Consider the following 27,393-nt stretch of genomic DNA (forward strand, 5'->3'; position numbering starts at 1 on the left):
ATATCAAATTTAGGGGTTTTAATTTCAAAGGGGCGCTTTCTATTCAAAAGCATTTTAACCCCCACACAATAGGGACAAAAAATCTTAACAATTTTAATAAGTTTTTTTTTATAAATAAATAAATAAAGAAAATTTTATTTTGAAACGGAAATTATTAAATAAAATAAATAAAATATTTTTTGTACTTACTTATTTCGAGGTCCAGAATTGTGGACCGTTTTATTGTTATTTGAGGATGGATTCGCCACTGTGATGGTGGTCACTAATTCACGATGGCCGCAAGTCACGCCACCACTATTAGCGGCGCTGTCTTCCTGATCAGAACGATTCGTAACCAAACAGGGTTTTAATTTTGGTGAACTCGAATATCTAAACACAAATAAATAAAAATAATATTTCAAAGTTAATTTCGTAATTAATGAATACATATTCCAATAACGCGATTAAAAATAAATGTCGTTAAATACGAATAGACCTGTATATATAATATTAATTAAAAACCATTACAAAGCGTCTTAGTGAAAAGGGCTTTAATGATAAATCGGTTAAAGCGCGATCAATAAATGCTTACCCCACATTTAGGTAATTAAAAGTGTCACACCAAGATACTTAGTGTCAAAAAACCCCTTTCTTTTTCTTTTTTTCTCAGTACATGTCAGTTGGTTCAACATAAATGAACTAGCGCGTTCATAGACAGTACAATAGAGACCCATTTCAAGGTTACCAATAAACCATTCATTATCTTTTAATAAACCGAACAACCTTAACTTGAAAACAAAAACCACGTATGTTAATTTAACAGTATTAAGTAGTATTAACATTACGTATTCATCCACCTCAACTTATGTCATAAACAGCTGGAGTTACGTAACCGTCAGACGTGTATCACGTGACAAACCAGACGTAACCAATTCTTTCTTTAAGTTTATTTCCTTAAAAATGTCCTGAAATTTTAGGCAGGGAAATATTTGTGGATGGCACGCGAAAGAGGGGGACCATGTATCAAGTCCCCCCGTTTAATTTCACGCTTGAACTGAAACCCGAAAGTTCTACCTGTCCGTGACACTATATTTTTCCCGAGCTGACTTTGTTTATTTTGGTTTTGTTTAAGACTTTAGCAAATATTTCGTCTTCTTAAGGGATGCGGTGCAATGTTTAAAGACGTTTGTCTATGTCAGACTTTAAAATATATTATACAGGGACGGAAGAATCTAAATTCAAAAATGTTTCGCTCCAGTTTGACCCATTTTCCAATCTGGGTCGTACTTAATAATATACTTAATTTTATACGAGACATACATTTGAAAAGAACTCGTTAAGAGCTCTAAAATGACACCGAGAACGTCAAAATCGGATAATAAATAAGAAAGTTAGATTTATTTCAAATTTGAAAATTCATGAGTCATGAAATCCAACTTCCTTATTTACAGTCCGATTTTAACGCGATTCACGTCATTTTAAAGGTAATAACGAGTTCCATCGATATTCCATAAAACATATGAATTATTTCTATAAAAACTATCCCCAATTCTAAATTTCGCCCCTATCTTCAAATGAGTCAATCATAAATTGTCGCCAACTGTCTTGAAAATCAAATATTATATCGAGGGAGTAACTAATTTCAAATTAAATAAGTAAGGAAAAAAAGAGGGCGCAGATTGACAAAATTATTCGAGCGTAATTTAAAGGCAAAGCTCCGAAACGAGAAAGTTTCAGTCTGACTGTGTCTGTTGAGGTAGGGGGAGGGGATGAAAGGATGAAAAGGGCACGAGGGGGGGGGGAGAAATGTAGCTAGCTCGGGCTCGCTTCAATCTTTATCGTGAAAAAGGCTTCCGATTGGACGGAGAAAGACTAGACTGGGGAGCTATAGGAGAAAAATAGGGAGCAAAACTAATTTCGCTGGAGCTCTCTTTAAAATGGCTCCCTAGCGGTAGCAAATCAAATTATACGATTTTCAAGCTCAACCAGAAGAAATGTTACAGCTTGGGACCAACCAACCCAAAAGCGAACCCGAGATCTACCATTCCTTATAACATAAGTCTAATAAACCCCCCTATAAGTTACGAAACTAGAATGATCCCATTCCCATCACGGCCCGGGTTATAATAACCTGGAGAGAAATTGTTGATGTCAACGTCTTTTTTAAGGTACTTTGAATAGAGTTACATTACTTATGAGTGGTTGCAGAAATACTAGAAATATTCTTAAAAAGTCCTCTTTTATTTTTTATTTTCAAAGACAAACCTCTGAAATTCAAGCTAATGTCTCTTACCATATAACGCGTTGCAAATCGAAATAAATTTTATTTTTTAATAATTCTCTTTTTTTTCCTTCTGTATAGTTGGTTCAGTGAAATCATCGGAAACTCGCACAGATCGTTAACTTTTTACCGAGGTTGGGTCCTTACACATTAAATTATACTAAATCGGACCCCGAGTTGAATGCCATGGTACTCTTATAAGTCATTTTTGAAGTCAATTATTTCAAAAGAAAAAATGGGAACTTACAAATTTGAAAATTAGAAGAGATGAAATTGAGTAGCTAAAAGAAATGAAGTCCTATACGAATTCATTATTTTTCAAAGTAAGAAAGTCCGAGCTAATTCAAATTTTCAATTTACTTTTTATAATCGTTATAAGAGTTATAAAAATATCCTCAACAAATTAAATTTAAAAAATATATTTCAGATCAGAAAGTGATAAACTTGAAGTTATTATTAAAAAGGGTCAATGCGTAAAACATTACAACACTTGATCATCTTAAGTAGGTAAGTAAGAGAGATGCGAACAAAACCCCGGAAGTTTCCCAGTAACAAATTCCTCCTTGGGATTGGAACCCTAAGTGCTGTACGCTCCCTCCCTCAAGTACGATACACTAGTCTTTGAGGCACTTGGAAAGAAATCCCCATCTAAAAAACAAACCCATTTCCTAATATTTTTTTTTAATTTTCTCGCAAGCCTCTCAAACGGTATACTCGAATAGAACTTATGCATATACCTTATACACGCATATATATACATATAAGCCGCAATTACAACTTTAGAAGTAGCTTGTTTTCCCATTGATAACGAGTTAAATTTAACGCAATCTAAGAATGAAAGGAATTTAATCCCGCAGCAGTGGTAGCAACGTGAAAATCCCTAATGAAACGCTTGGCAAGGTCCTAAAAGACTATACATAGATGGCGCGCGCTAAAGCGTACCACACACTTTAGTTGGCGCGTGCGACAATCGTAGTTTGCTCTAGTGGCAAGGCTATACCAGAGTTAGGTATTTCTATTGAGGTACAGAGCAAAGTCGGGTTGGGTTGGGGGATATAGGGATGCAGGCTTGTTAATCCCTCTATCGGAGAGTCGTGACACCACCTTCTGTTTTCCCGCCGCGTGGTTGGATAACGAGGGAGAGGCCAGTAATTCAGAAAATAGACTTACTTCTTGGGGATGATAATTAAAAGAATTCTTGCGGACGGCTTAACCGGCAATCGCTATCGATTCGTACAAGGCCTAACAACCCCAAACTCGCCTTTCAAAACCCAAGGAAAGCTACTATACTTAATATCAAATCCGATGTAAAAACAAATAGATTGTAAAAGGGGGGGGGTTAGAAAAATTAATTCCCCCCGGATTTCTTTACTTTAAGCGCATGCGCATTTCACGGTTGCCAGTTATTTCTTATTACAGCATCTCCTGTTTGGAACTGAATGATCCAGTACTGAATTCTGACTGGCAACACTTACAAGTATTCGCGCACTATCTATAAACAACCACTATAGTACTTTTACTAAGCGTATAAAGTTAAAAATAGCAGCCAAGGCCCAAAAATTGGACAAATCCCTATTCCCTAGTGGCTTGGTCGCTCTAGAGTGCAGTTTTCAAAGGGGCGTATTGATACTCAATGTTAAGTCTGGCGGCATCAATAAAAAAATAGTGCTATGAATAGAAATATGGATGGATGAGGTAGGGGGGGGGGTATAGAAGAAACGATCCAGATTTAAATAGGATGTCATTTAAATTTCAAATTTTTATATCTCGCGGTTGGTTGGTAGGGAGGGACTCAAATAGCTACTCAAATTTCCGCCTTCGAACATGATAATATGGAACAGGATATGGGCCAAAGACTCTATGGGGAATTTTTACCTATTACAATTTATTACAGCAAACCAAGTTAAAGGAAAAGTCTACCACAAAAATTCTTAAATATTATTTATAAATTTTAAAAATTTACTTCCGATATTAATTTCCACTTATAAATATTTACTTCCGATATTAATTTGCATCTTTAAATATTTACTTCCGATATTATTTTGCACCTTTAAATATTTACTTCCGATATTAATTTCTAGGTTTAAACATTAACTTCCGATATTAATTTCTAGGTTTAAACATTAACTTCCGATATTAATTTCCCAAGTTTAAATATTCACTTCCGATATTAATTTCCACTTTTAAATAATTCACTTCCGATATTAATTTCCACTTTTAAATAATTCACTTCCGATATTAATTTCCAAGTTTAAATATTAACTTCCGATATTAATTTCCACTTTTAAATAATTCACTTCCGATATTAATTTCCACCTTTAAATATTCACATCCCACAATATTAATAATACGAATTAAATTTAATAATAATAATAATAATAATATTAATATATTTAGTAGAAGATGAAAGGAATTTCGATTCGGTCTTTTGTTGAGAGATTAAACTTTTCTCAAGTAACCATTTTTAAGTTTTAAATTATTAAACATCGGCAAAGCCTATTAATAAACCCTTAATTCCTGAAGCGCGGAGCGGACGCTCCGTGCACGCTACGAATTTCCTAAAACCTAATTAGAAGCCTTGGAACTAAGAATGTCTCCCGGAAGTTAATTAAAATTAGAAGTAATCGAATGAAAAGCAAATGGAAATAATTCCAGAAATCAGACTTACGATATTATTCATGGCACCTTTGATAACTAATTATTCATTTACTTCCGGACATGGGGGTTTTAGTTTTAGAGACGAAGAAGAGTGGAAGAAGGTAAAAGGGGGTGATGGAAATTGGAAGAGCTTAGCAAACTAGGATTGGGAAACTTTGAGTAGAGAGAAGCAGCTTGGTGTGTCCAAGTTTGCTAAAAGCGGATTAATTTTTGGTTTCCTTTCCTACCAACGTTTTATTCTATTTTTTTTTTTTTATTTTTCCTAAATTTAGTTTTAGATCTCGACTTTTTTTTATTTTATATAATTCCTTTTTGGAAATCAGCATTATAATTTAATGAGGTACTTTTTGTCCCTCGAAACGAACTCATGATCCCAGACTAGACAGAGAGAGAGAGCATTTACGTAAAAGGTTTTATACGAGGGGTCTAACACTCTCCGTTAAAAATTAAAAGTTACTAATTTTTTAAACCTTAAATTTATTTATTTATTTTTATTTAATAGAATTATGTAATATATTTATTTTTTATATTTTAGGCTTAAATTTAAATATAAGTATCCATCCCCTCGGTAAAGTGGTATTATATATAATACAGGATATGATATTTTATTAGGATTAAATCTAAATTTAATTTAATTTAAATGGGAACCAATTTATTCGAAATTAGGGTCGAATATAAAATACTTGGAATTGAAATCATAAATACACCGATTAAAATAAAATTAAGTTTAATTGAAAACTAAATTCTACTAAAAAAAAGGGCCGTGGGGGGGAACTGAACTGAACTTTTAGGTTTTCTGTTTTTCTTGAAAATAAAATAATTAGGATGAAGACCTACAAACCCTAATTAAAAGAAAAAAAAATGGGTTGGAGGAAGCTGGAATTGATTGAAAAACTTTCAAGAAAATAGAAATTCGCCCGAATTTTGTTCTCGGTTTTAATTAAGTAAGAAAGGGTTAATTAACAAGTAAATCAGGAATCGATTTAAATAGATCTGTAAATATATCTAGATTACTATAAATTCGTCTTTAGAAGCTAATTATCATTTGTAATAAAATATCATTTATTTCTTTTTTAATATTTCATTCCTTTTATATTATTAATTATGTAAGAAAGGGTTAATTAACAAGTAAATCAGGAATCGATCTAAATAGATCGGTAAATATATCTGTAAATCGAGCAAGCGAAACATAAGGCACATCTTAAAAACATTATCAGAAATTTTTAAAGACATAATCAGTTAGTTTATTACGCAGATAATTAACAATTGCACGCCGTGATAAAAGCTAAAGCAAACTGCAACCTCGCTTATATATATAGATTTCTTGCCATTCTTTGAGTCGAATCTATCTATAGCAATATAATACATCCGGGCTGACATTGAGGGGGGAGGGGTTGGGGGTCTAAAAGGAGTCGTAAGGTTTACCTAAGCTTTCTTGCGCCTCCGTTATATATAAGAAAAATCGAAAAACGTCCGTCGGATGTTTACTTAGTCAATGAGTTTTCCTACCCCCCCCCCGGCATCCCCCACCTCACCTCCTTAGGATGATGCTGGGGTTGTTTCCCCCCGGGGGATCTGTATTTCGAGGGTGTCCGGGTACCCCCCAACCACCCGCTTCTTCGATCAGGAAAACGTCATCTTTCGCTTCTACGAATAGATTTCTCTAACATCTCCAACAGGCTCCTTGCCTTACACTTCTGCCCCCCATCCCCCACAAACCCCCAACTGGGGTTACGTTAGCAGAAAATATCAAAGTTCAATCGTTACCCAATTACGCGTCACGTAGTAGGGGTTATGGTTACTGCGGTTAAAGTAAATAATTAACTTAATTGCGGGTCAATATGAAACAACTTTTAAAATTATATTTTTATCAAGGTTTTATTTATCGAAGGTGAAACTATATAGTGGTGTTTATCAGCTTGTTTTTAGGTTTCTCGCGTAACTGCTTGTTGGTTATTGAATTACTTTCGCAGGAAATAAGCTCAGCCAGTTTGTTTTCGTTTTTTTTCTTCCGCCATTTATTTTCGTACATTGTTAAATTTGGCGCAATTATTTGAGTAACGAAACGAGTTTACTGATTCAGCAAATATTTATAGCGTACGGGAAATTGAGGAAATTCAAATTATATACTGGTACTATTTTAAATTCTAAATGAATTTACTGGCGGATACTGAATTTGGATTGAGCTCGAATAGGGCTTTAAAATGATACAAATATCATCCAAATCGGAGCGTAATTAAGGAAGTTCGAAAAATATGAATTCAAATTTGAATTATGGGAAATTAATTTGCATAATTTCCAAGTTCGTTATTTATTGTCAGATCTTGGTATCAATTTCTTTTTTTCTTGGATTGAGCTCGAATATAGCTTCAAAATGATACAAATATCATACAAATCGGAGCAAAATTAAGGAAGTTTGAAAAATATGAATTCAATTTGGAAAATTTCCAAGTTCATTATTTATGGTCCGATTTGGCCGTTCTTGGTATCATATTAAAGCTCACAGCCAGCTCTAACACCTCCAGTCTATAAAATAATGTTTCAATTTATAGAATGATGTAAATTTGAAAACAAAAAAAAGGTAGAGAGTTAATGTAAAAATATTGAAGGAAAATGAGGAATTTGATCGAAACATTTCGAAAGAGAATAGAAAGAGTATAAAAAAGGGAGTATGAGAAATAAAAAAGAGGGTCCAATTGTTTGGGAAGGTTGCTTTTCCTTAGGCCTTAGCTATAAACAACTTCAAAGTATACCTCATTATCCGCAGCTACCCGCCAATCCAAAGCTAGTAGAAAAAGAATACTTTTTCCCTAACCTCCCCCCCCCGCCCTTCTTCTATTCAGTTTTTCTCGTTTTAAAAATATAGGTTTAGTCTTTTTCTCAGAATTTGCTTTGGCCATAAAAAAGAACTGTTCTTGAGACACTGAGTTAAGCCTTGCCAGGGGACTTACTTTGAGAGTTCAGTCGCGCGCGCTTTAATAAGGAACTCGCATTCGCCGCGCCGAGAGAGAAGTTTATTTTTAGAGGCCTTAAACTAACTCAGACGCGAAGTACTTTAAGAAATAGTTGGGGGTAAAAAAACCCCCCAAAAAACCCGTTACTTTGATTTTAAAACCGGTTCTTTAATAGATACGTGTATCTAGTAAGCGCGATTTAATAGATATTAAAAATAGCTTTAAAATGATACCAAAAACGTTCAAATCGGACTATAAATAAGGAAGTTTGAAATTGCCGAAAAACCATGAGTCATGACTCATGAATGGCAATTTTAAAAATTTTCCAACTTCGCTATTTACAGTCCGATTTAGCCGTTATTGGCATCGTTTCAAAGCTCTGGTCAAGCTGAACACGAATATTCCGCCCTCTTTAACGTGAAACAATAAACTAAACCGCTAGAATCAATTTTAAAGTGGTCTAAACCCGTACATAAGCCTTACTTGAAAAGCAGATACGAGAGAGGTAAATTTAAATTCTTCGAGAATGGGAGGCTATCCCCCCAAGGTTTTGAAAGCTTGTTGGGAGAGGGGAGTCGGGGGGGGGGAAATGCAGGTAAGACGGGGGAAAGAACTTTCCCCCCCCCTATCCCATCCACTCCACTTGTTATAACTTCGTACACGGGTTTGTTGAACGAAATTGAACTAATACCGCCAAGACCTTCGTAAGACTGGGGAGTTTTGCTAAGCCCTACCTTTACTCTACATTAGCTTTAATTCGTCGAACGAATGAACAAAGTTATAAATAGAGATAGGGAATGATGCGCTTCTAGCAAAAGACGCTGTGTATTGGAAATCAATGAAACAACTTTAGGACGTTCTAACACTGCCCACCCTAGCCCACCCACACCCACCTATCCGCCCGCCCTACCTTTGCCCAATCGCCATCCCGCCTCTTCACCCCAAGTACAGCCGAGCGTTTCTCAACACCCATTGCCAAAACGTAGCAACTCATTTTATCATAGCATCTACTTTTAATTCCAAAGAGAACCAGTAGTAAATCAGATATTATTCGACACTCTTTGGCTATATATGAATTCAATTAAAACAAAATATATTCTTATTATTACATCTGTGAATCGACATCGTAGACTTATATTAATTCCATGAATTAAATTGAAAATATTATTTATATTATATAAAAAAATAATTTTGAAGAACGACGTACACCGGTGTATTGCGGGTGAACATTTTTACAGGGGCCCCATAGAAAATACATAGGCTGTTGAGCCCCTGCAAGATGGCTTCCCCTAAGTTGAAATTATTAAATATTTTCGTTTTACAATATTTTTGCACTGTGTTTTCGTGTATAAAATGTAAAGAGATTCCGTGCCCGGAATCGTCTTCTTTCCCGTTCTAGAGTGAACTAGAGAGATCTGAGGATACTCCAGGGATACCAGGCAGCCCTGGTTTTTTTTATATATTTCTTTCGGCGCACGTTGGGGAAGATGGGGGTTTGGAGGGGGGGCGCTGGGGGTTTGGGGTGATGTACGGTGATTGGCGGTATATCGGATAGAACGGGGATTCCAAGCAAAATAAATTTGTAATGCTAAAGGTATTTTATAGCGCCCGAGCCTTTCTATCTCCATCGTTATGCCGCTATAACCAAACCGACCACTATACTTTCACTCCCCCACCTTTTTTCCTTTTTCGTACTTCTTACAGCGTGCTTCGGTCCCCCCATTCAATCTACAGTTGTATTTGGAGTGTTTTTCTTTGCATGTTAACCGCAAAACCCGTTTTATTTTTTCAATTGATTTTGTGTCCATTGTTGATTTAATTATTTATTTTATTTTATTTCCGATATCTATGGATTTTATTTATGCGTATATTTGAAAATAGGACAACGAGAGCTTTAAAATGAAATCAACCTCGTTAAAATCGGACTGTAAATAAAGAAGTTGCCGATTTTTCAAAAAAATCAAAATTGCCGAAAATTTATCGGCAATTAAGTTTGATAAATTTCCAACTTTCTTATTTACAATCCGATTTTAACGGGGTTGATTTCATTTTGAAGCTAGTGGTGAGCTTTTTACGAATCTGCGAGGACATATAACGACGGAGCATGCGTGGTAAAACGCGAGCCCGTACAAGCAATAAAACACACATATAGGAAGTGGAGACGTGGAAATAAAAATTTCATTTCCGTCTGCAAGTATATTTATACTCCAACGTTAAACCGAAGAAAGGTTACGTATCCTGGATGTCCAGGTAAAGTACCAATCCCTCAAGACGTTTATAGATCATTTCAACCAAAATCTGAACTTAGCTTCTACACAACCGACTTTAACAAATATATGGCAACTCAAACAAAGGTTACAACGAAACAGCTCGAGCCACTAACCGAAGAATTCCATTGTTAGAAACAAAGTGACTTGACCACGGAAACAAAAGCGGATTGGGTACACTAAGCCCTTAATAACAATGTCAAGTTACTTGGGAAAATAATTCTTTTGAGTCCCTGACATACCGGACCACGCGATATTTCAGTTTTCCCCTGACGTTATTTATATACATAGACTACTTTCAAGCCAAGGCAAATACGTATTAAGTATCCCTCCGCTCTAGATCATCCTTCGCTGTACGCTTAAATTGGAATCGGGGTCTAAAGAGGTCTCTTTCCCGAAGAAACCCCGGGATTGGAAAATGATTCATAAGAAGGAGGAAACTCATATTTTCAACTGGACTAAAATTCAAGCTCAGTTGATAATACAGCCAAAGCTGAGGCGGATAAACACACAATGTTAAATCTCATAAGAACAAAAAAGTAGTATTATTATTTCCATCAAATATAACGGCAAGAAAAAAAATTGCGTTTTCAGGGAATGTAGTCCGGGATTGCTTTCAAACTCGCTCGTAAATCAGAAAGTTGCCGTATCCTGGTACACACTCAGTGAAAATACGGCTTAAGTCTAAATCCTCAGTCATAGCAAATAAATTAATTGTTTCAAATTTGAAATAATAATTTTTTAAATTCTGTAAATTTGAGAAAAAAACTTATAAAACGCAGTATCTATCCCCTCGGGACTCCATTCTTTATTCCCTTTAAATTTAAAGGGAAACTTACAACTCAAAAAATAAAAATTCTGTTTATAAATCGACTTGCAAAATAAATTTCGGTGTGTCCTTTAAGTTGACAGTTACGTCATTTTTGCAGTAAGAAATTTCCCGGGGTCGCAAAATGGGCGTGTCGGTAATCTAGGGATATTTCCTGTCATTGTAAGACACGGCCCCTTTTCTCTTTAGTAAAATTGCTTTGTTTTAAGGAAATATTTCTTTTATAAGGAAAAAGGGGCTAAATTTAAGTTAGTTCGCGAGAAGGAAATTTGCCCCCCGTAATAGCATTTTTCCTACCATCACCACCGTTCCCGGAAAATAGCCGGCCGGCATCATTACAGTGTTTTTATTTTTTATCGAGTTTAAATGTTTAATTGGGCGGAATGATTGGCTTCTTATCTGACCCCCCGGGGGGGGAGAGAGTTCAGTTGCTACGGGTGACGTGGGCTCTATAACAAGATTGAATGGTCTTTTATATACAGGGTGATATAGCTACCTGGAGTAGTCCTGGACCTGGTTTTTATTGGGATACTATATAGTACCATAGTAGATTAGAGCTTAAATGGACACCATTGTACAGGACTCGTCACTGAATGGAATCTTTGGTTTAAATCCTAAGAAGAAGATGATGAAGATGCGTTGACCTTTGGGGGTCAAATGAGGTCAAAATTAGTAAAGACTTAGTTCAAGCGATATATCTTTCGTATGAGTGCTTTTTCGATATAAAAAAACCTCCATAAATGGTATGAGCAAGGATAGATAGGGGTTGTAGTATATGAAGGTCATTTAACAAACGCGGGGGGGAGGAAGTAATTTAGTGCACTCCCCTAAACTCACTTCAAAATATTTTTCGTGACTCCTTAACATTTATTCAAATATATATATTGTTGAACTTTAAAATTAAAATTATAATTATCCTTCCTTTTAGACAATTTAGTAGGGCGTATTACGTCACTTAATTCTGGTCCAATCAGAAAACTCCATCCATTTATCCTATTCCTTGAAAATCATGGCAATCTCAGCTTCCGAAATGAAATTACCGCCGCCGAATTCCCCTGAGGAGACGGAAACTTTCGGGTCTCCAAAACTCAAACTAGGATCCTATAGGTGTCGCCAAGGATCGCCCCCATATACACGCTTCCCTATCTCTATTGCAGGATGACGTCATAAAGATTTTATTGCCGCTGGCTAAATTTCACGGGCACTGAATTAACGAGATTCTTAATTACTCGGGTACCGCTCGCGCAACGCCCCCTAGCATACACTCGCTTATTTATAGAGGGGACCGCGGGGGGGGGGCAAATGTGCTCACCTTAAAGGGATAGGATCACCATGACGCTTTTAAATAACGTCAAAAATGTCGAAATCCGATCGTAAATAAGGAAGTTGGAAATTTTTTGAAATTCCAACTTGCATCTTTTATTGCGTTTCACGTACTTGCAAGTTTGAAAATATCGTTTCATATTTGGATAGAGTTCAACTAGAGCTTTAAAACGATACCAAAAACGTATAAATCCGATAGTAAATAAGGAAGTTGGAATTTTTCAAACTTGCATCGCAATTATTTTACTACCAAGTTTGAAAATAATTATTTTCTATTTATTACCGATGATTTTTTAAGTTGACTTAGTACCACTTGAAAAATATTTCTCAAAATTGTAATAAGTAATTTTTTCCAAGTTTGAAAATTTCAAACTTCCAGCCTTATTCACCGCCCGATTTGGACGCTCTCGGTTTGCTAATTTTGGAACTAACCCCGCGGGGTCAGATTGATGAAACTAACCCTTGAAAAGGTAAAGATTTCACCTAATCCTCTAGCAAGTTTGAAAATGAATTCCACGATGTTACCAAAAATAGAATATATTTTTGGTGGGCACGTATGACCGACTGGGGTCTGGGGCGTCACATTTTACGCTCGCTAGAGTCTTCCCCCCCCCCACATCTCGCCCCCCCCGAAATCTAAGTTTTCCACTCTGGAGATTTTAACCGAAAACGGACAGCAACCGAGGCTAAAGACTTAAGCATACTTTGGTAGAAAATATGTAGAAAATCGTTCCAGAAATAGTTCGGACTTGTGTGTTTTATTTCCGCAATTGATAAGACGCGGCAATTCTACTCCGAATTAAATTCTCTCTTCCCCGTATTACTATATATGGCTCCATAATGTACGGTTTAAGTGTGTTTTAGCCTTTGATGTGTTGCCAGTTTGGTCGTCCCATCAAAGGGAAACATTTCTCAAAGAAAAACCCCCTTTTTTCGTTTTCTTAATCTCTGTTCCAAAGATATATCATATTTTTTTTTAGTTTTTTTTAAGACGCTAGCAAATGGAAGAAGAGTTTCGCCATTGAATTTTCGCGCTCTTTCAGCCTCAAGCCACGCCTATACACAACAACCAGCACGATTCCACGAGTATTTACAATATGTATAACCATAAGTTTATAAGATGATGTTAAATGATAAGTATGACACGTTCGTAATGCTACTGAGAGACTTACAGTTCTCGAGATAACTAGTTCGAGAAGGAGAACGAGGGGGAGCGAATTAAATTGAAGTCCTAAGTACACTCGGTGGTGGTAAATTAATTTTGCAGCTAGGACCTATTCCATCTAGGCACTCCTATTTAGTCTGCCTTACTAAGCCCCCTTTGGCATCAGCGCCACCTCACCAACCAGACCTCCCTCGCTTTACCTCCTCGAATCTATGACCTACCTCACTAGCATTTCAGTTTGTCATGACCAGATATTAATAAACTTATGGAAGGAACATATCACTTATGAACTTAAAAGTCCAATATTAAAACTTAAATATAGTTGATAATATATAATTCAAGATATTTTGCTTTAGACAATTGATGACGCACTGATGACGTCAATGCATTACGTATTAACCTTACTGTCAAAAGAATATTTCATTTTTTTTTTAAAAAATAACTTTTTAAAGAAAATAAAATAAAAAAATAATTACGAAATCTTAGGATCGATAATGTAGTGGGGATTTTGAGTTCCTTTCCGATGGCATTTTTGTACAACGACAGCTTTTACGGCAAAACGTGCCTTTTTGCCATTTTATTTTCTCTTCTTACGTTTTTCTTAAAAAAAAAATAAATCTTTATTCGTGAAAAATGAATTAATAGAGAAAGAGTTCGAGCAAGACTGTCATAAACCCGTTTTATCATTGGCTTCATTAAAGGAATGACCGCGAATACTACACGTAGTTTTCCAGCCTTATAATTAAAATAGATTTTAATTAATAAATTTTGGTCTGGATAAATAATCCAGACTCTGTTATGATATTAAAAGAGTTAAAAACATTAAAAGAGATAACCGAATCAAAGTAACTAAACCAACCAAGTCCCGGAATATAAACTCTTAAATGCGAGAAACGCGGAAATAAATAAGAAAAATAAGAAAAGGGAAGGGTCAAGTAATAAAAAACATTAAGCTGACCTCTGTTAAAATACGGCCACCGCTTTTAGAGAGTAAATTCAGTACGTGTAAGACAAAATGTTTCTAGCAGCAAAGTATACATAGGGACAGTGTAGAAATGCCTCTACACCGCGAGGCCGCGCTGGCAAATTCATTAAAGTGGTCCCCGGTTCCAGAAACGCCCATTTCTTAGAGAGTGAACCGACCATTTGGAAAAGGAGCTCCGAGGAAAGAGCTTTCAAAGCGTTAAAACCGGAACTAAGGAAAACTAAAATAGCCCTTTATATACGAAGCCTAGGCCATCATTAAGTCATTAAGAAGGAAAGCGCCGTCTGCTATTTCATTTCCAAATGACCAACGCCAAATACAAAGATTACCCCCTCCTCCCCCCCCCATCACGCCACGCACGCTCTCTCTCTACCAAAACTTATTACATTATTATAAATTCGCGAAAATAAACGATTGAAGAAGAAAAAGCGCGGGAAAATATTTTACGTACGCGCCAAATATCGCGAGCGCGCGCGTGAGATTAAAAAGAAGAAAAGGCGGGAAATATTATAGCACGAGATTAAAGAAAACGCGCGAAAAATATTTAGACCACGCGCTGGGAATTTATTAAAGGCGGGAAAAATGGAAGCGCGAGATTCGAGCAAAAAAGGCTGGAAATATTATAGCGCGAGATTAAAGAAACGCGCGGGAAATATTCATAGCACGCGCTGGGAATTAAAGGCGGGAAAAAATGGAAGAGCGAGATTCGTGGAAAAAAGGTTAGAAATATTCATTCGCCTTAAAAGGAACTTTGAAAGATCTTTCCTAATGAATTTTCCAGTTTAAAAATTGAAGATTTAAGAGTAAAAATCAGTTTCAAATAGTTTTTGAAACTAATAAAATAAAGTACATAGCAGAATTCGGGAAGAAAGAATAAGGAGCAAAAAAAAAAAAAATAGTGACTTTCCGTTATATTGATAGAGCCGAGGCTCGAAAATTCTAAATTGAGCTTTTCCAAGAAAGAAGGGGAAAAGAGAGGTTTGCGCTTTAAAATATTAAGAGAACATTTGTAACAAAGGAGGTTAGCTCGGGGGGGGGAAGGGAGAGACCTTAGACCCCCCTCCCCCTTTCCTTTCCTCATCCTGCCTATATTACACTTCCACCTTTCAAACCCCTCTGGGGCAAAACAGACCCCTTACCCCCCCCACCGTCTTACACTTTCTTAGAACAAAACGCCAAAAGCAAAAAGAAAAAGCTCGGCCTCCAAAAAGAAAGGCCTCGATAAAGGTCCGTTTCAAAACAGAAATTCAATACAACTTAAGCCTGCCTAACCCCCGGCCGCCGCAGACTAGCTTACAATATAATACGGCAAAGGTCAAAGGGCAAGTTTCAAACGATAAAGACGAATAGAATAGAGTTTTAAAATGATGTAAACCAAATTTAAAACGTGTAGTAAATAAAGAAGTATTATAATTTAGGTGAGTTAAATTAAATTGGATTTTCAAAATTATCCAAGTTGGTATGCGAAATGAAGCTACTACCTCTCAGGTCCAGAAAGAACTGAACTGAGCGATTTGAAATGAAAAAATCTCTAGACTTGTCCTTTAAAGGTTAGGTATAGTAGAATCGGGGTCAAAAATGCATTGCAAAATGGCGTTGAAATGAGACTATAGAAAAGGTGGTAGTTGAGTTAAACTCTCATTAATCGACGTCGTACGTATCTCGCCCCCCCCCCCACTTCCAGAACCCCAAAACCCCCTGATGGTGGGGATGAATGGGGGGTCGAATCCCAACCCCTTAACGGCTGGCGATGGCATCAGGGTGATTGAAGAGTGGGGCCATGCCCGAGAAACAAGCGATTCAACCTCTTAAAGATGGGGCCGGGGCTCTCCCAAGAAAGAATCCAACCAAAAAGGATTTCGCCTCGTGCCTAACCCCCGATTTCATCTCAATTCCACAATACAGTACCCGCTTTTACCAGGGCTTTAGGCTTAACGAAATAACGTGGTATTAGGAATGGGTTCCATTGTACTTTGAAATTGAAAAAAGGTACGCGGCATGCACTTTTGCGAGGGGTTCTCTTTTTGAGCAGCGAAAACCCCTTTTAAAGCTATAGCATATATAGCCTGGGCCCCCCATTTTCCTTTGCTTGAACGATTGTTTTCAAGCTTGCCGCGTTATTCCCGCCCACTTTTTTGGGGGCCCCAGCTTTTACCAATTCCCCCTAAAGCTTTCACGGTAAAGGTACCATTTCGCCAACCCCCCCCCCCGGTCTAGTTCGTACCACAAAATCATATTTACATATAATAGATAATGCGCAAATACTCAAGTGTTGCCAGTTATTTGTGTGACGTGTGCAATAATCAACCGCTATCTACAACAACAGACTTAAGGTTATTGTAGAATTCAGTTCAGATCAGTTCCAAATCTGAATGATGCAGGGGAAGATCTAATAACAAATCACTGGCAACTGATTCATTTCTAATTATCTAAAATGATTTGGGGGCTAAGAAATTTATTATAGCGGCGTATTGATATCCAATGATGTTTAAGAAAGAAAATAGTACGTGGTAAGACGTCCTTTATATACGTCCCCTTTACCTTATTAACATGATATTACTTGATACAAAGCCCTCCGGAATAACTTGGAAATAATAATAATAATAATAATAATAATACCTTTTCTACAGTATAGTGACACCTAATATTATCTTCTCGTACAGTGTAACGCTATCAAATACAAGCACTGTCATTACTACACTAATATTCAATAAACATAATTAAAATAAAACGATATTAAATGAAATAATAATAATAATTTAAGGCGGTTGCTAACCAGCCAGACTTAAGCCTTGGTCTCGGTCTCTAATAGCTAGCGGTAGTAGCAGCAGCATCTTCCTTATAACTCGGACATAAGGAAAAGGAAACTGGCTTCCTCGAGATCAGAAAGACTTCCTTGCTTAGCATAAAAGCGGAGCGCAAAAATTTCGTCAATGTAGGCAATAATAGAAGGCCAACGAGATTCGGACCACTCTCCCCCTTCCCCTCCCCCTTCGTCTGCACTTTCCGAGTTAATACAATAAACTCGCCAAGGGTTACCCGCTTATCTCCCTTATCCCCCGTTTATTCCTTATTAACATATTCGGGTCGAATATCTAGTTACTGATCTATTCAGTCAGAAATCGATTTGGAAATTTTTCGCCATACATCAAGAAAGGAAGAACGAGTACGCGGCGTTTCTTTTTACTGCTGCTGGTAAAATCTTCTCAGTACCGTTGATACCACCACCACGTTACGTTCAATCATCGCCACTTTAACCTTCTCACATTTATTTTTAAATTAATTAATTACGAATTATTGTTAATTTAAATTTAATATTTAAATTTGAGAGTAGTAAAGCGGACGCTAGGAGGTCTTTCTGTATCTTGATATGGGGAATAACCCCCCCCCCAAAAAAACCCCATGGGTTTTACCTAGCATAAAAACCAGCTTAATAAAACCCATCACTAGAATCTTAAATTTTTTTTAGATGAATTTAAAAATTTAATTAATAATTTATTTTTTTTTTTAAAAAAAAAGATTGTTGTTGCAACTTCAAAAGTATTATTTAAAATTCATTATTTTTTATGAACCATTTTAATTATTTCTTATTATTTAGGCAAGTCTTTTCGAACCCTGAATCAATGCAATTAACATTATTGTTAAAGTATAAATATAGCAAATGGCAATTGGCAAATATCTCAATTGCAAGTCTATTAAATAACGTTTGCCAAAGCAACCAACTTCAGTCCGTTTCAAAAGAAACGGCTTGACCGATGATCCGAAAACTTTAGTAAATTTTTTAGTTTCCAAAGTTCACTCACGATATCTAGCTGCATGAGCCAGCCACTAGGGTTAAAGTTGACCCTTACCACCATTAATACCAACAGTGGTGGCATCATTTCTCAAGTCCCCCCCTTACCCTCCCTCCCGGCTGCAACTGCAATTGCTATCCTACCCCCCAATAGCAAGTATACGTCAGGTCTAATCGTAACGCAGCTGTGACCAAACTCCTAAGCTAAGCTTGGCCACCAACCACCACCAGCAGCAGTCGCTCAATCGGGACTGTCCATTTTAGTCCTTGACCCGAGCTATACCTAAATTATGGTCACTTAACCTTTTAGGAGCCTATATATACCCTTTATCAGTTTCCGATAGACCTTTACGATCTAAACTGGGGAGCGAATTAATCTTTAACCCCTTTTGATAATATCAATTCGGTATAAATTTAATATAAAACCCAGATTGAAACGGTCCACAAACAAGCGATTGCCGCTATGGACTGTGATCTTCAATGGACAAGTAACTATGCCGTTTGGGGGGCATCGTAAAAGGGTTTAAAGTTAAATAAATTACACGGTTCCATCGAGGGAATTGAACGGTTAGGACCTCCTTGTTTTTACGGGTATGGGTCAGTGGTCAGTACTGATACGGACTACCCCATAAAAGTCCAGCTAAATCGAAATGACAACTTTAGCGACGCCATCATTGGGAACTCGACAAATACGAAAGTTTTCACTTTAAAAAAAAACCAAAGAAAATTATTCCTAAACTATATTGGATCGTTTTTAATATCCTTTTAAAAATTTGAAAATTTACGTTCCTAGAAAAGCGTATTTCAGTTTGTAATATTTCGAAGTACGTATCCATATTTCATTGAAAAATAAAGCCAGCCAAGTTATTTTCAAGGAATTATTGGATTTTCTCAAAAACACTATAGGACCATACCATGCAATATTGTCATACTATAGATTCTTCGTAGCATTATGCAAATATAGCGACTTTATAGGCTCGCTTTGAACATAAAACTGTTCTTTAAAAATAACTGCAAATATTATCCGCATCGAGGGACATTTGTTTCGGCACTAAGTCAATAAAGTTGGACAATTTATTTTTATATTCGGGACTTAGTCGATGCCCGTCTACTCAAAGGATGCGGAAGATAAATACGAGCTTTACAATATTTGCCAACAATTTAAAGAGAAATAAATAAATAAATCTCTTTATAGTGAAACGACATTATTAGCTTATGAACAATGTTGAAATTATTATACAGGGTGTGTTACAAAAAATGGAGGGTGACCCCTGACCCCAACGCCAACCTTTCAAACTATTATTAAACCCTAGGAGGTTCAACATAAATTTAAATACACGTGTGCCGTTTCACGTACACGTTTGACGGTTTCTAAAAGCTATAAACGCTCCATTAAAACTATAACCCGAACCTGTAACAGTCACGAAATGTATAATATTGTTCCAAGCGAAGTTGACAAACTACAAATAATATACGGCGGTTTGATACTCAATATTAAACGTGGTAGAGAAGAAAATAGTTCATACATTGTCAACCGCGGCGGTTGGCTTTTAAAGAAAAAGAGTATAAGCGAAATTAAAATGGCACGACATCAAAATTGACAACATTGTTGAAGGCTTATTTTTCGCTTGACACATTTTATTAAGTCTAAAGTTGCCAGCCCAGTGTAGAGGTAGTTGGCGCATGCGTCGTGACCATCACGCGATTCGAGGTAATAAATATACATTTTGAAAATAAAACAGACTGAATGTGATACATTCTATTGTGGTCGTGTCACGATACGTTGTCGCGTTTATTTGTTATGATAAAAATGCGTAACAAGGTTTGTTTCTCGATCGACTTAAGGTTATTTTGTAAATATTTTAAAGCATTGTTTCAAAAAATAAATTTTCAAACAGGCGTGTAGTTGAACTATTTTTGAAAAGTTCATAAGGTTATTTGACTATTATTTGAGAGAGTTTCGAATATTTTTTAAGGTTAAAGCTAACTTTGAAGGTCAAAGGTCAAAGGTCACAAAATCTTTAAAATAATCCGAACAGTACGATGTTTATACTCAAATAAAAGCATTTTTCAAATCAAATTCGAAATATTTCTAACTTAAAAGCAATGTTTGACGAATATGAAGGTCAAAGGTCACTAAATTCTTAAATAATACGGATCCTATCATGTTTATACTCAAATTAAAGCATTTTTCAAATCAAATTCGAAATATTTCTAATTTAAATCCCATTTTCAACGATTATAAAGATCAAAGGTCACTAAATTCTTAAATAATACGAATCCTATCATGTTTATACTCAAATTAAACATTTTCAAATTTAAAACCAATTTTTAACGATTATAAAGGTCAAAGGTCACTAAATTCTTTAAATAATCCGAATCCTATCATGTTTATACTCAAATTAAAGCATTTTTCGAGAGGAATACGAATACATTAACCATACCAATCTAACCATAAAGCTAACTGACATATTACAAACCCTTTACTTAGAAACAATTACAAAAAAACCAACTCGGAAAATAAATAATAAACGAAAACAACAGCACATATTTTTGTGACTTCTAAAATCAACAAGCTCTAGCTGTGTGTGTGAAAAAACATCCATCTAGAGTTCGGGGCGACTGTTTTCCAAGAAGGTAGAAGGGGGAAAAGAATATATATTGATTCTGACAATACGCAATAAGCCTTGGCTTTACCTTAGACTATCTGACTGACATCTAAAAAAGTAACGTACGGTTTTTGAGAATTCTATTTTTCAAGTCTCAGGAAAAACGAAGAAAAACCCAAGAAAATGTTAAATAACTTGTATATTTCTTATAAAATATTGAAGCTTTAGGCCCAAGTTTCCAATTCTTCCTTTAGACTCAAGTATATCCCCTCCCCCTTCCTTCTCCCCCCCCCCGGGACATATTGACATTTTTGTAACATCTCAAACAATGTATCTTTTAGGTTCCAGGCAAGTTAAGATAAGATGTTTTTGTTTTTAAAGTCTCTCTTTATCCATATGAATGATATTGCTATTCTATTCTGAACGACAATTGAAGAGAGTATTTTTTTTGTTAAAAATATGGCTGAGAGGAACGCTCTTGTCATATAGATATTTGTCAATATATGTCTAGTGTGCTTGCTTGCTGCTATAACAGGCATAGTTTTCTCGTTATAACAGCTAAATTTAGTTTATTTTACCGCGGCCAAGGAATCGTCTTGAAATCAGCTTTCCGTAGAGTATAAACAACAATGAATCGCTTAAAAAGTAGGCGAGTTTAACCAGGAATGCATATCAGCTAATTGGAATAATTGCGTGTCCATCCATTTTCATCTAGTGTATCAAAGGCGGATTTTATGGGAGGAGCTAGATAGACTAATCATTATGTATGGCCAATTTTACCGAGCCGAATTAATAATCTATCTGGCTGCACCTGGAGCGTAGGAACTGGCATTTCTAGGAACCAATGGAACGACAGTTAGGAAAGACGCTATGAGAATGAGTTCTTAAGTCCGGTATACCCACAAAACCCGAATTCAAAGAAATTAACGAGGGGCACAATGATTCCTAGTAGCTGTATGCATTCCTGTTATTATTGCTAATAATCAGTCGATAAGGTAACGGTAACCCTATGTTGTAAGTACTCTTTTTAAAGGTCTTAACGAGCTCGATAGAGTCGCGCCTATAATCTAATCAATATATAACAAAACAAAGCCCTAAATCGGAAATTAATGCAAATTGAAACGAAATAATTAACAACACCCAAAACCTAATGTTACTTGTCCCTAAACCCGCTCCCGCTTCAATAGCAATTTAAGTCTAAACCTAATGACAACGTACTATTTTTTTTTTTTCAAGGAGTTTTCGATATATCGCATTTTGCCTCTAATCAATAGTTAAGCCTCGGTCGTTGTAACGGTGCCAAAATATATTGATACGTTAGGTTTAATTTAACGTAAGGTATCGGAGTTCGTTTAGAGCGCTCCGATGTCCTAAAAGGGGTTTTCTTTTTTTCTTTTATCCTAAGACTGAAAAGATTGGTTTCATTGTCATTTGGGCCTTGGTCCCGTCTTAAGCCTACTTTATCCCTGTTGAGTATTTCCAATACCGCGAGCCTTCGACCAAATCATTTCAACCTTAAAAGCTATGAAAAGAAAAAGCTCCAGCAAAATAAAAAGAAAGAGAAAAAATTTGGTCTTCAAATAATCGGAAAACAGTTGAGAGCGTCGACCAAACTTTTTGGAACTTGAAAAATTTTCGTTTTAAAGTTGGCTCACAAAATAGGCCAAGTTTATCGCCCCAGAACTCTGGCGAATTTTAAAGCTAACGGATAAATTCTTCGTGGATTTTGTAGATTAAACCGTGATCTTTCCAATGGTACCAAGTACTTGGCCCCACGTCAATTAGATCTCGAGTAATTACGGATTTTAAAAAATAAACAATCCAGAGCTAGAGTAATTTACGACGATTTTTTTTCTAAAAATAAAACCAATTTTAATTAGTCAAAACTCTGGTAAATTAAAAACCTAACTGGATGGTTTAATAGAGTAAATTACGCTCTTTCCAATGGTACCAAGTACTTGGCCCCACGTCAATTAGATCTCGAGTAATTACCAATTTTAAAGAATAAACAAACCAGAGCTAGAGTAGTTTACGACCTTTTTATTTAATAACGAATTTTCATTTGTCAAAACTCTGGTAGGGTTTGATAGAGTAAATTGCGCTCTTTCCAATGGTACCAAGTACTTGGCCCCACGTCAATTAGATCTCGAGTAATTACCAATTTTAAAAAAATATATTTTTCGACCTTCTAATGTAATGTATTGGGAAAGAAGAAAAATCAAATATAGCTTTGAAAGTATATATGTATATAAGACTGCAATCGTTTTCGTTTTGGGATATGACATTTTCCAAATATTCCCAGACTCGATTACTACCGTAGAAACGGTCCAGTGGGGGGAGGTGATATTTGAATGTGTCTCGCCCCTTCCCCTTCCCCCCGCCTGGAAAGAATAAGAGAATGATTAATGGAATAGTTTCAACGCGGCCCCGAATTAAAATCCATCTTTCAAAAAAATAAGAAGTCGCGTTTAATCAAAGACGAAGACCTCCCCAAATATTTAGTATGGTTTCCTATCTAAGAATTAATGTTTCATAAGCCAACCATAACTGTTTATACGGGGGGGGGCGGAAGAGGGGGGAGAGTGGCGCGTGATCTCGAGACCCGAAAGGTAAAATTGGTGGAAGCGCAAAACATTATATATTAGAATAAAAATAAAGATAAGTAGATCAACTTCGACTCGAGAAGACTGCATCGTAAACTTAATGCATTTCGTCTGCAGCATAAGTATATGACAATAAGGATAACAGTTTTAAGGCGTTAACTTTACGGTTTAAGTCGCCAAATCATTTATATTAGTTGACTTATTGAACAGAGGTTAAAATTAACTTATGATAAAGACTTAATAAATATATAAAACTTCTTTGAAACACTTCAGCATTATCTTTAAACAGAGTTGTGCACGTTTTCTCACGAACTTTGACCTTTTTGAGGGGTTAAAGAATTTTAAAATCAACATGTCGTAATTACGAAATGGGGCTGCATAAATTAACTTATGATACAGACTTAAAAATAAATAAATATAAAACTTCTTTGAAACAGAGCTGTGCACGTTTTCTCACGAACTTTGACCTTTTTGAGGGGGTAAAGAATTTTAAAATTAACTCGCTCTTTAAACGTCGAGCAAAAGTATGATATGAAACCCATCAATATATCGTAATTACGAAATGGAGCTGCTAAAATGACCACAGAATCTAAAAATACGCCACCTGACACGAATTCTAATGGCTGATTTTTTTTCGTCCTCTCTCTCTGGCCAAGTGGTCATTTTCCGGCGGGGTTATTTTTACTCCGATCGCCGCTTAATGTTTCAGGACATAACGAGCTACGATAACGGAAACGGAACGGTTCTTCTCAAGCCTCGGTTTCGCCCATAAAACAAAAAATTTGATATCATCATACCGATATAGAGTTGGAAACCAAAAACCTCAGTCTCAAAATGGCGACACATATCGCTTATACTATTCTCGGATAAATTAATAAAACCATTCGATGATATTGAATAAATAATGCGATTCAATTAAAATTAGGTAATGCAAAGGCTTAGGAATAGTCTCGTTGTATTAGATCAATCCCACGTTGACAAAACATAACGGTACTACCATGTGTGTCTACCATTAATGCGGTATAGTTTTTCTTTCTGCATGGTAACACTGCGGCAGCCTGGGGGTTATTTTCCGTAATATCTACCCTTCATTTTGGTAACATTGTCAATTGCAAGGAGCATATATCTATATTTATCGGCGTCGATAAGATAGGGTCAAAGCCAAGTTGGGGTTCTTATAATAAAGCGGCTGTTAGGGCGGACCCATCTTTGGTTATAGGGTGCGTCGGCCATTTCTATTTATTGATTTCGCTCTCTATCTGTTGAGAAAGAGACCTCTCTCAGTAGATGAGCAGCAGCCTACGATATTGGTTCTTCATTAGTTCTTTACAATTTTTTTTTTGTATCCCTCCCTCCATCAGACATGGATAGTACGCTTTTTTATACAGTATTTATAGCTAAAAGACAATTTTCAGTAAAAACCATCTTTGGGGTTGTTCAACCATTCGTAAATGACAACGTGACGTCATTCCCAAAAATGCCGACGTCAACGGTATTAAAAACAAGGAAAATAGTTTTGTATTTTCTGATATCGAAAAAAAAAAATAAATAATTAACGTCAAATTAACTTGGCAATAAACATCCATTGCAAGCCGGTTTTTTCAATATTAAATCACTTTCAAGATAAGTTGACGTTCGTTAACAGAATTTATATTTTTACAAATCAATTAATTAAAATAAAATAATTCAAAGGTGAAACAAAAAAAAACGTCAATTTAGCCTGGTATTAATTCCAGGTAGAAAACCGGTTTCTTTCAATATTATATCACTTTCAAGATAAGTTGACGCTCCGTAATAAAATTTATATTTTCACAAATCAATTAATTAAAATAAAATAATTCAAAGGTGAAACAAAAAAAAAAAACAAAAAAAAACGTCAATTTAAGCTAGTACTAATTCCAGGTAGAAAACCGGTTTCTTTCAATATTAAATCACTTTCAAGATAAGTTGACATTATCTTGGACCTTAAAAGTATCCCTATTACATAAGAAGGGGAGGGAGAGAGAGATATATATAAAGAATAAAAAAAAAGAAATTGGGTTAACTCGCTGTATAATTTTTCATTTAGGCTCGGGGACATATCCGGAAGAGGTTGACTCAAAATTTATGACCATCTCTATGAATTGAATAGCGTCTAAAGATGAAGGGACACGCATAGAAAAAAATGGCATTCCATAGAAAAAGATACGATTTATACGGGGCTGAACTTGGCTATATTCAAAACATACTTTTCACATCTCATACTCTTTCAAATTGCCTGTAATGGACCGTAATCCGAGCTAGTTCCGAGAGAGAGAGAGAGAGACACTCACTTTTTAAAGGAATAGTTAAGCATACACTAACCAAACAACAGACATTTATATTTAACTAAAGAGCTTATTGAGAATGAACGCAGCAACCTCAAAATCTGATTTTGTGAAGAAGAAAAAAAAAATAAAAAATATTTTTGTATTTATTTTTTAAAAAGATTCGTAACTTCGTTAATTACCAACCGATTTTGACGTTATGTATCTTATTTTGTAGCTGAGATCGTGTTCTACACAAATACGTAACTATAATAAACCCAGATGTACCGTCTAATTCGTAAAAAACTAATAAGAACTAAAAAAATATATTTTTATTTTTAAACAACAGTTTGTAACTTTGTCAATTTTCGACCAATATTGAAGTTTTTTATCTTAATTTGTAGCTAAAAACGTGTTCTATGCAGCCATACACGTATCTTGAACCCAAAACCTCTTATCTTATAACTTCCCCTTTAAAAAAAAATAAAAAAAGGTACGAAATATGTTGGCGGCATTCTTTTTCATGAATTTTCGTTTTATTAATGTTGCAATTTGCGGGCAAATTATACGTCGTCGTTGGTGCTTTACGGAGCCGCGCGTGTCCCACCCCTCTCTCCCTTCCACCCCTCATTGGTGCGTTTCCCAGCGTGGCAAAGGGTCTTAAATTAATGCCCCCTTCGTGTTCGGCTTTATTGCCTACGAACACGGGATGGACCTTAAAAAGAAATATACGATTCAAGAACTCGCGACGCTAGAAATTGATTGCCTTTAATAAACTTCAAGTTCCGCGTAGTCTCGAAACTCTGATATGGTTATCATAATTCGCACCCTAAGAAGGGATTAACCTTCCGAATCAAGCCAGTTAATTTATTGCAATTTCAACTCGGTTATTTCGTCCAAGAAATGCCTACAAACGTATAATAGGTTGGTGTAAGTAACAAATGTAAAAATAAAAGACACGGTGGTAAATGAAGTAAAAAGGCATCAAAGCTAATTAAGAGTTTAAATCAAAGGTTAAAGGAAAATGAACGCGACTAGGGGGTAAGGGTAGGGTAGGGAGTAGGGGGTAGCGCGCTCGGAGAGCAATTAAAACTTAATTATAATCATCAAATCTAATCGTTTTCGGGCATGCTTCTTAATTAAGGTTTTAAAAACTATTTATAACGAGGTACCATAAATTTTCCCTTTTCTCTCTTTCTCAAAGACCAAGAAGTCCTCTCACTCTTTTTCTTCTCCATTTAACGATTTCCAAAAAGGGACACGCTCCGCTTACTCAAAAGTCGATTTTTCAAAGGGAAGATGAACTAATCTTAGAGTTTTAACACCGGATTCGAATTCGCCTTAAAAATAGCTTTAAAATGAAACCAATCGCGTTCAAATCGACCCATAAATAACCAAGTTTGAAATTTTCAAACTTGTTTATTGCTATTAGGTGCAATTTTGAATTTTTTTTTTAAAAAAATCAAACTTCTTTATTTATGGTCCGATTTGAACGCGGTTTGTACCATTGTAAAGTCGTGTTTTTTCTCTACTCAAATTAATTGAGAATCTATCCACAAATAAGCAAGTTTGAAAAATTTCAAACTTAATTGCCATCAGGTGCAATTTTGAGTTTTGAATTGCCAAAAAAAAAAAAATATTTAGGGTTCGATTTGAACACGG

General features: G+C 35.8%; 1 protein-coding gene across 1 annotated transcript in view; it reads right to left on the reverse strand.

Moving 5' to 3' along the window:
* LOC149597173 (BTB/POZ domain-containing protein 10-like) overlaps positions 1 to 27,393 on the reverse strand; it is a 71,398-nt gene that overhangs the window by 14,957 nt on the left and 29,048 nt on the right. The window contains exon 3 of the mRNA XM_089861146.1: positions 190 to 369. Within this exon, the coding sequence (XP_089717272.1) occupies positions 190 to 369 (180 nt within the window). The remainder of the gene's footprint in view (positions 1 to 189; positions 370 to 27,393) is intronic.

This window comes from Phalangium opilio, unplaced genomic scaffold, assembly GCF_054372755.1.
Source record: "Phalangium opilio isolate 3A_F unplaced genomic scaffold, DU_Popi_V2 ptg000369l_1, whole genome shotgun sequence".
Classification (NCBI taxonomy): Eukaryota; Metazoa; Arthropoda; class Arachnida; order Opiliones; family Phalangiidae; genus Phalangium; species Phalangium opilio.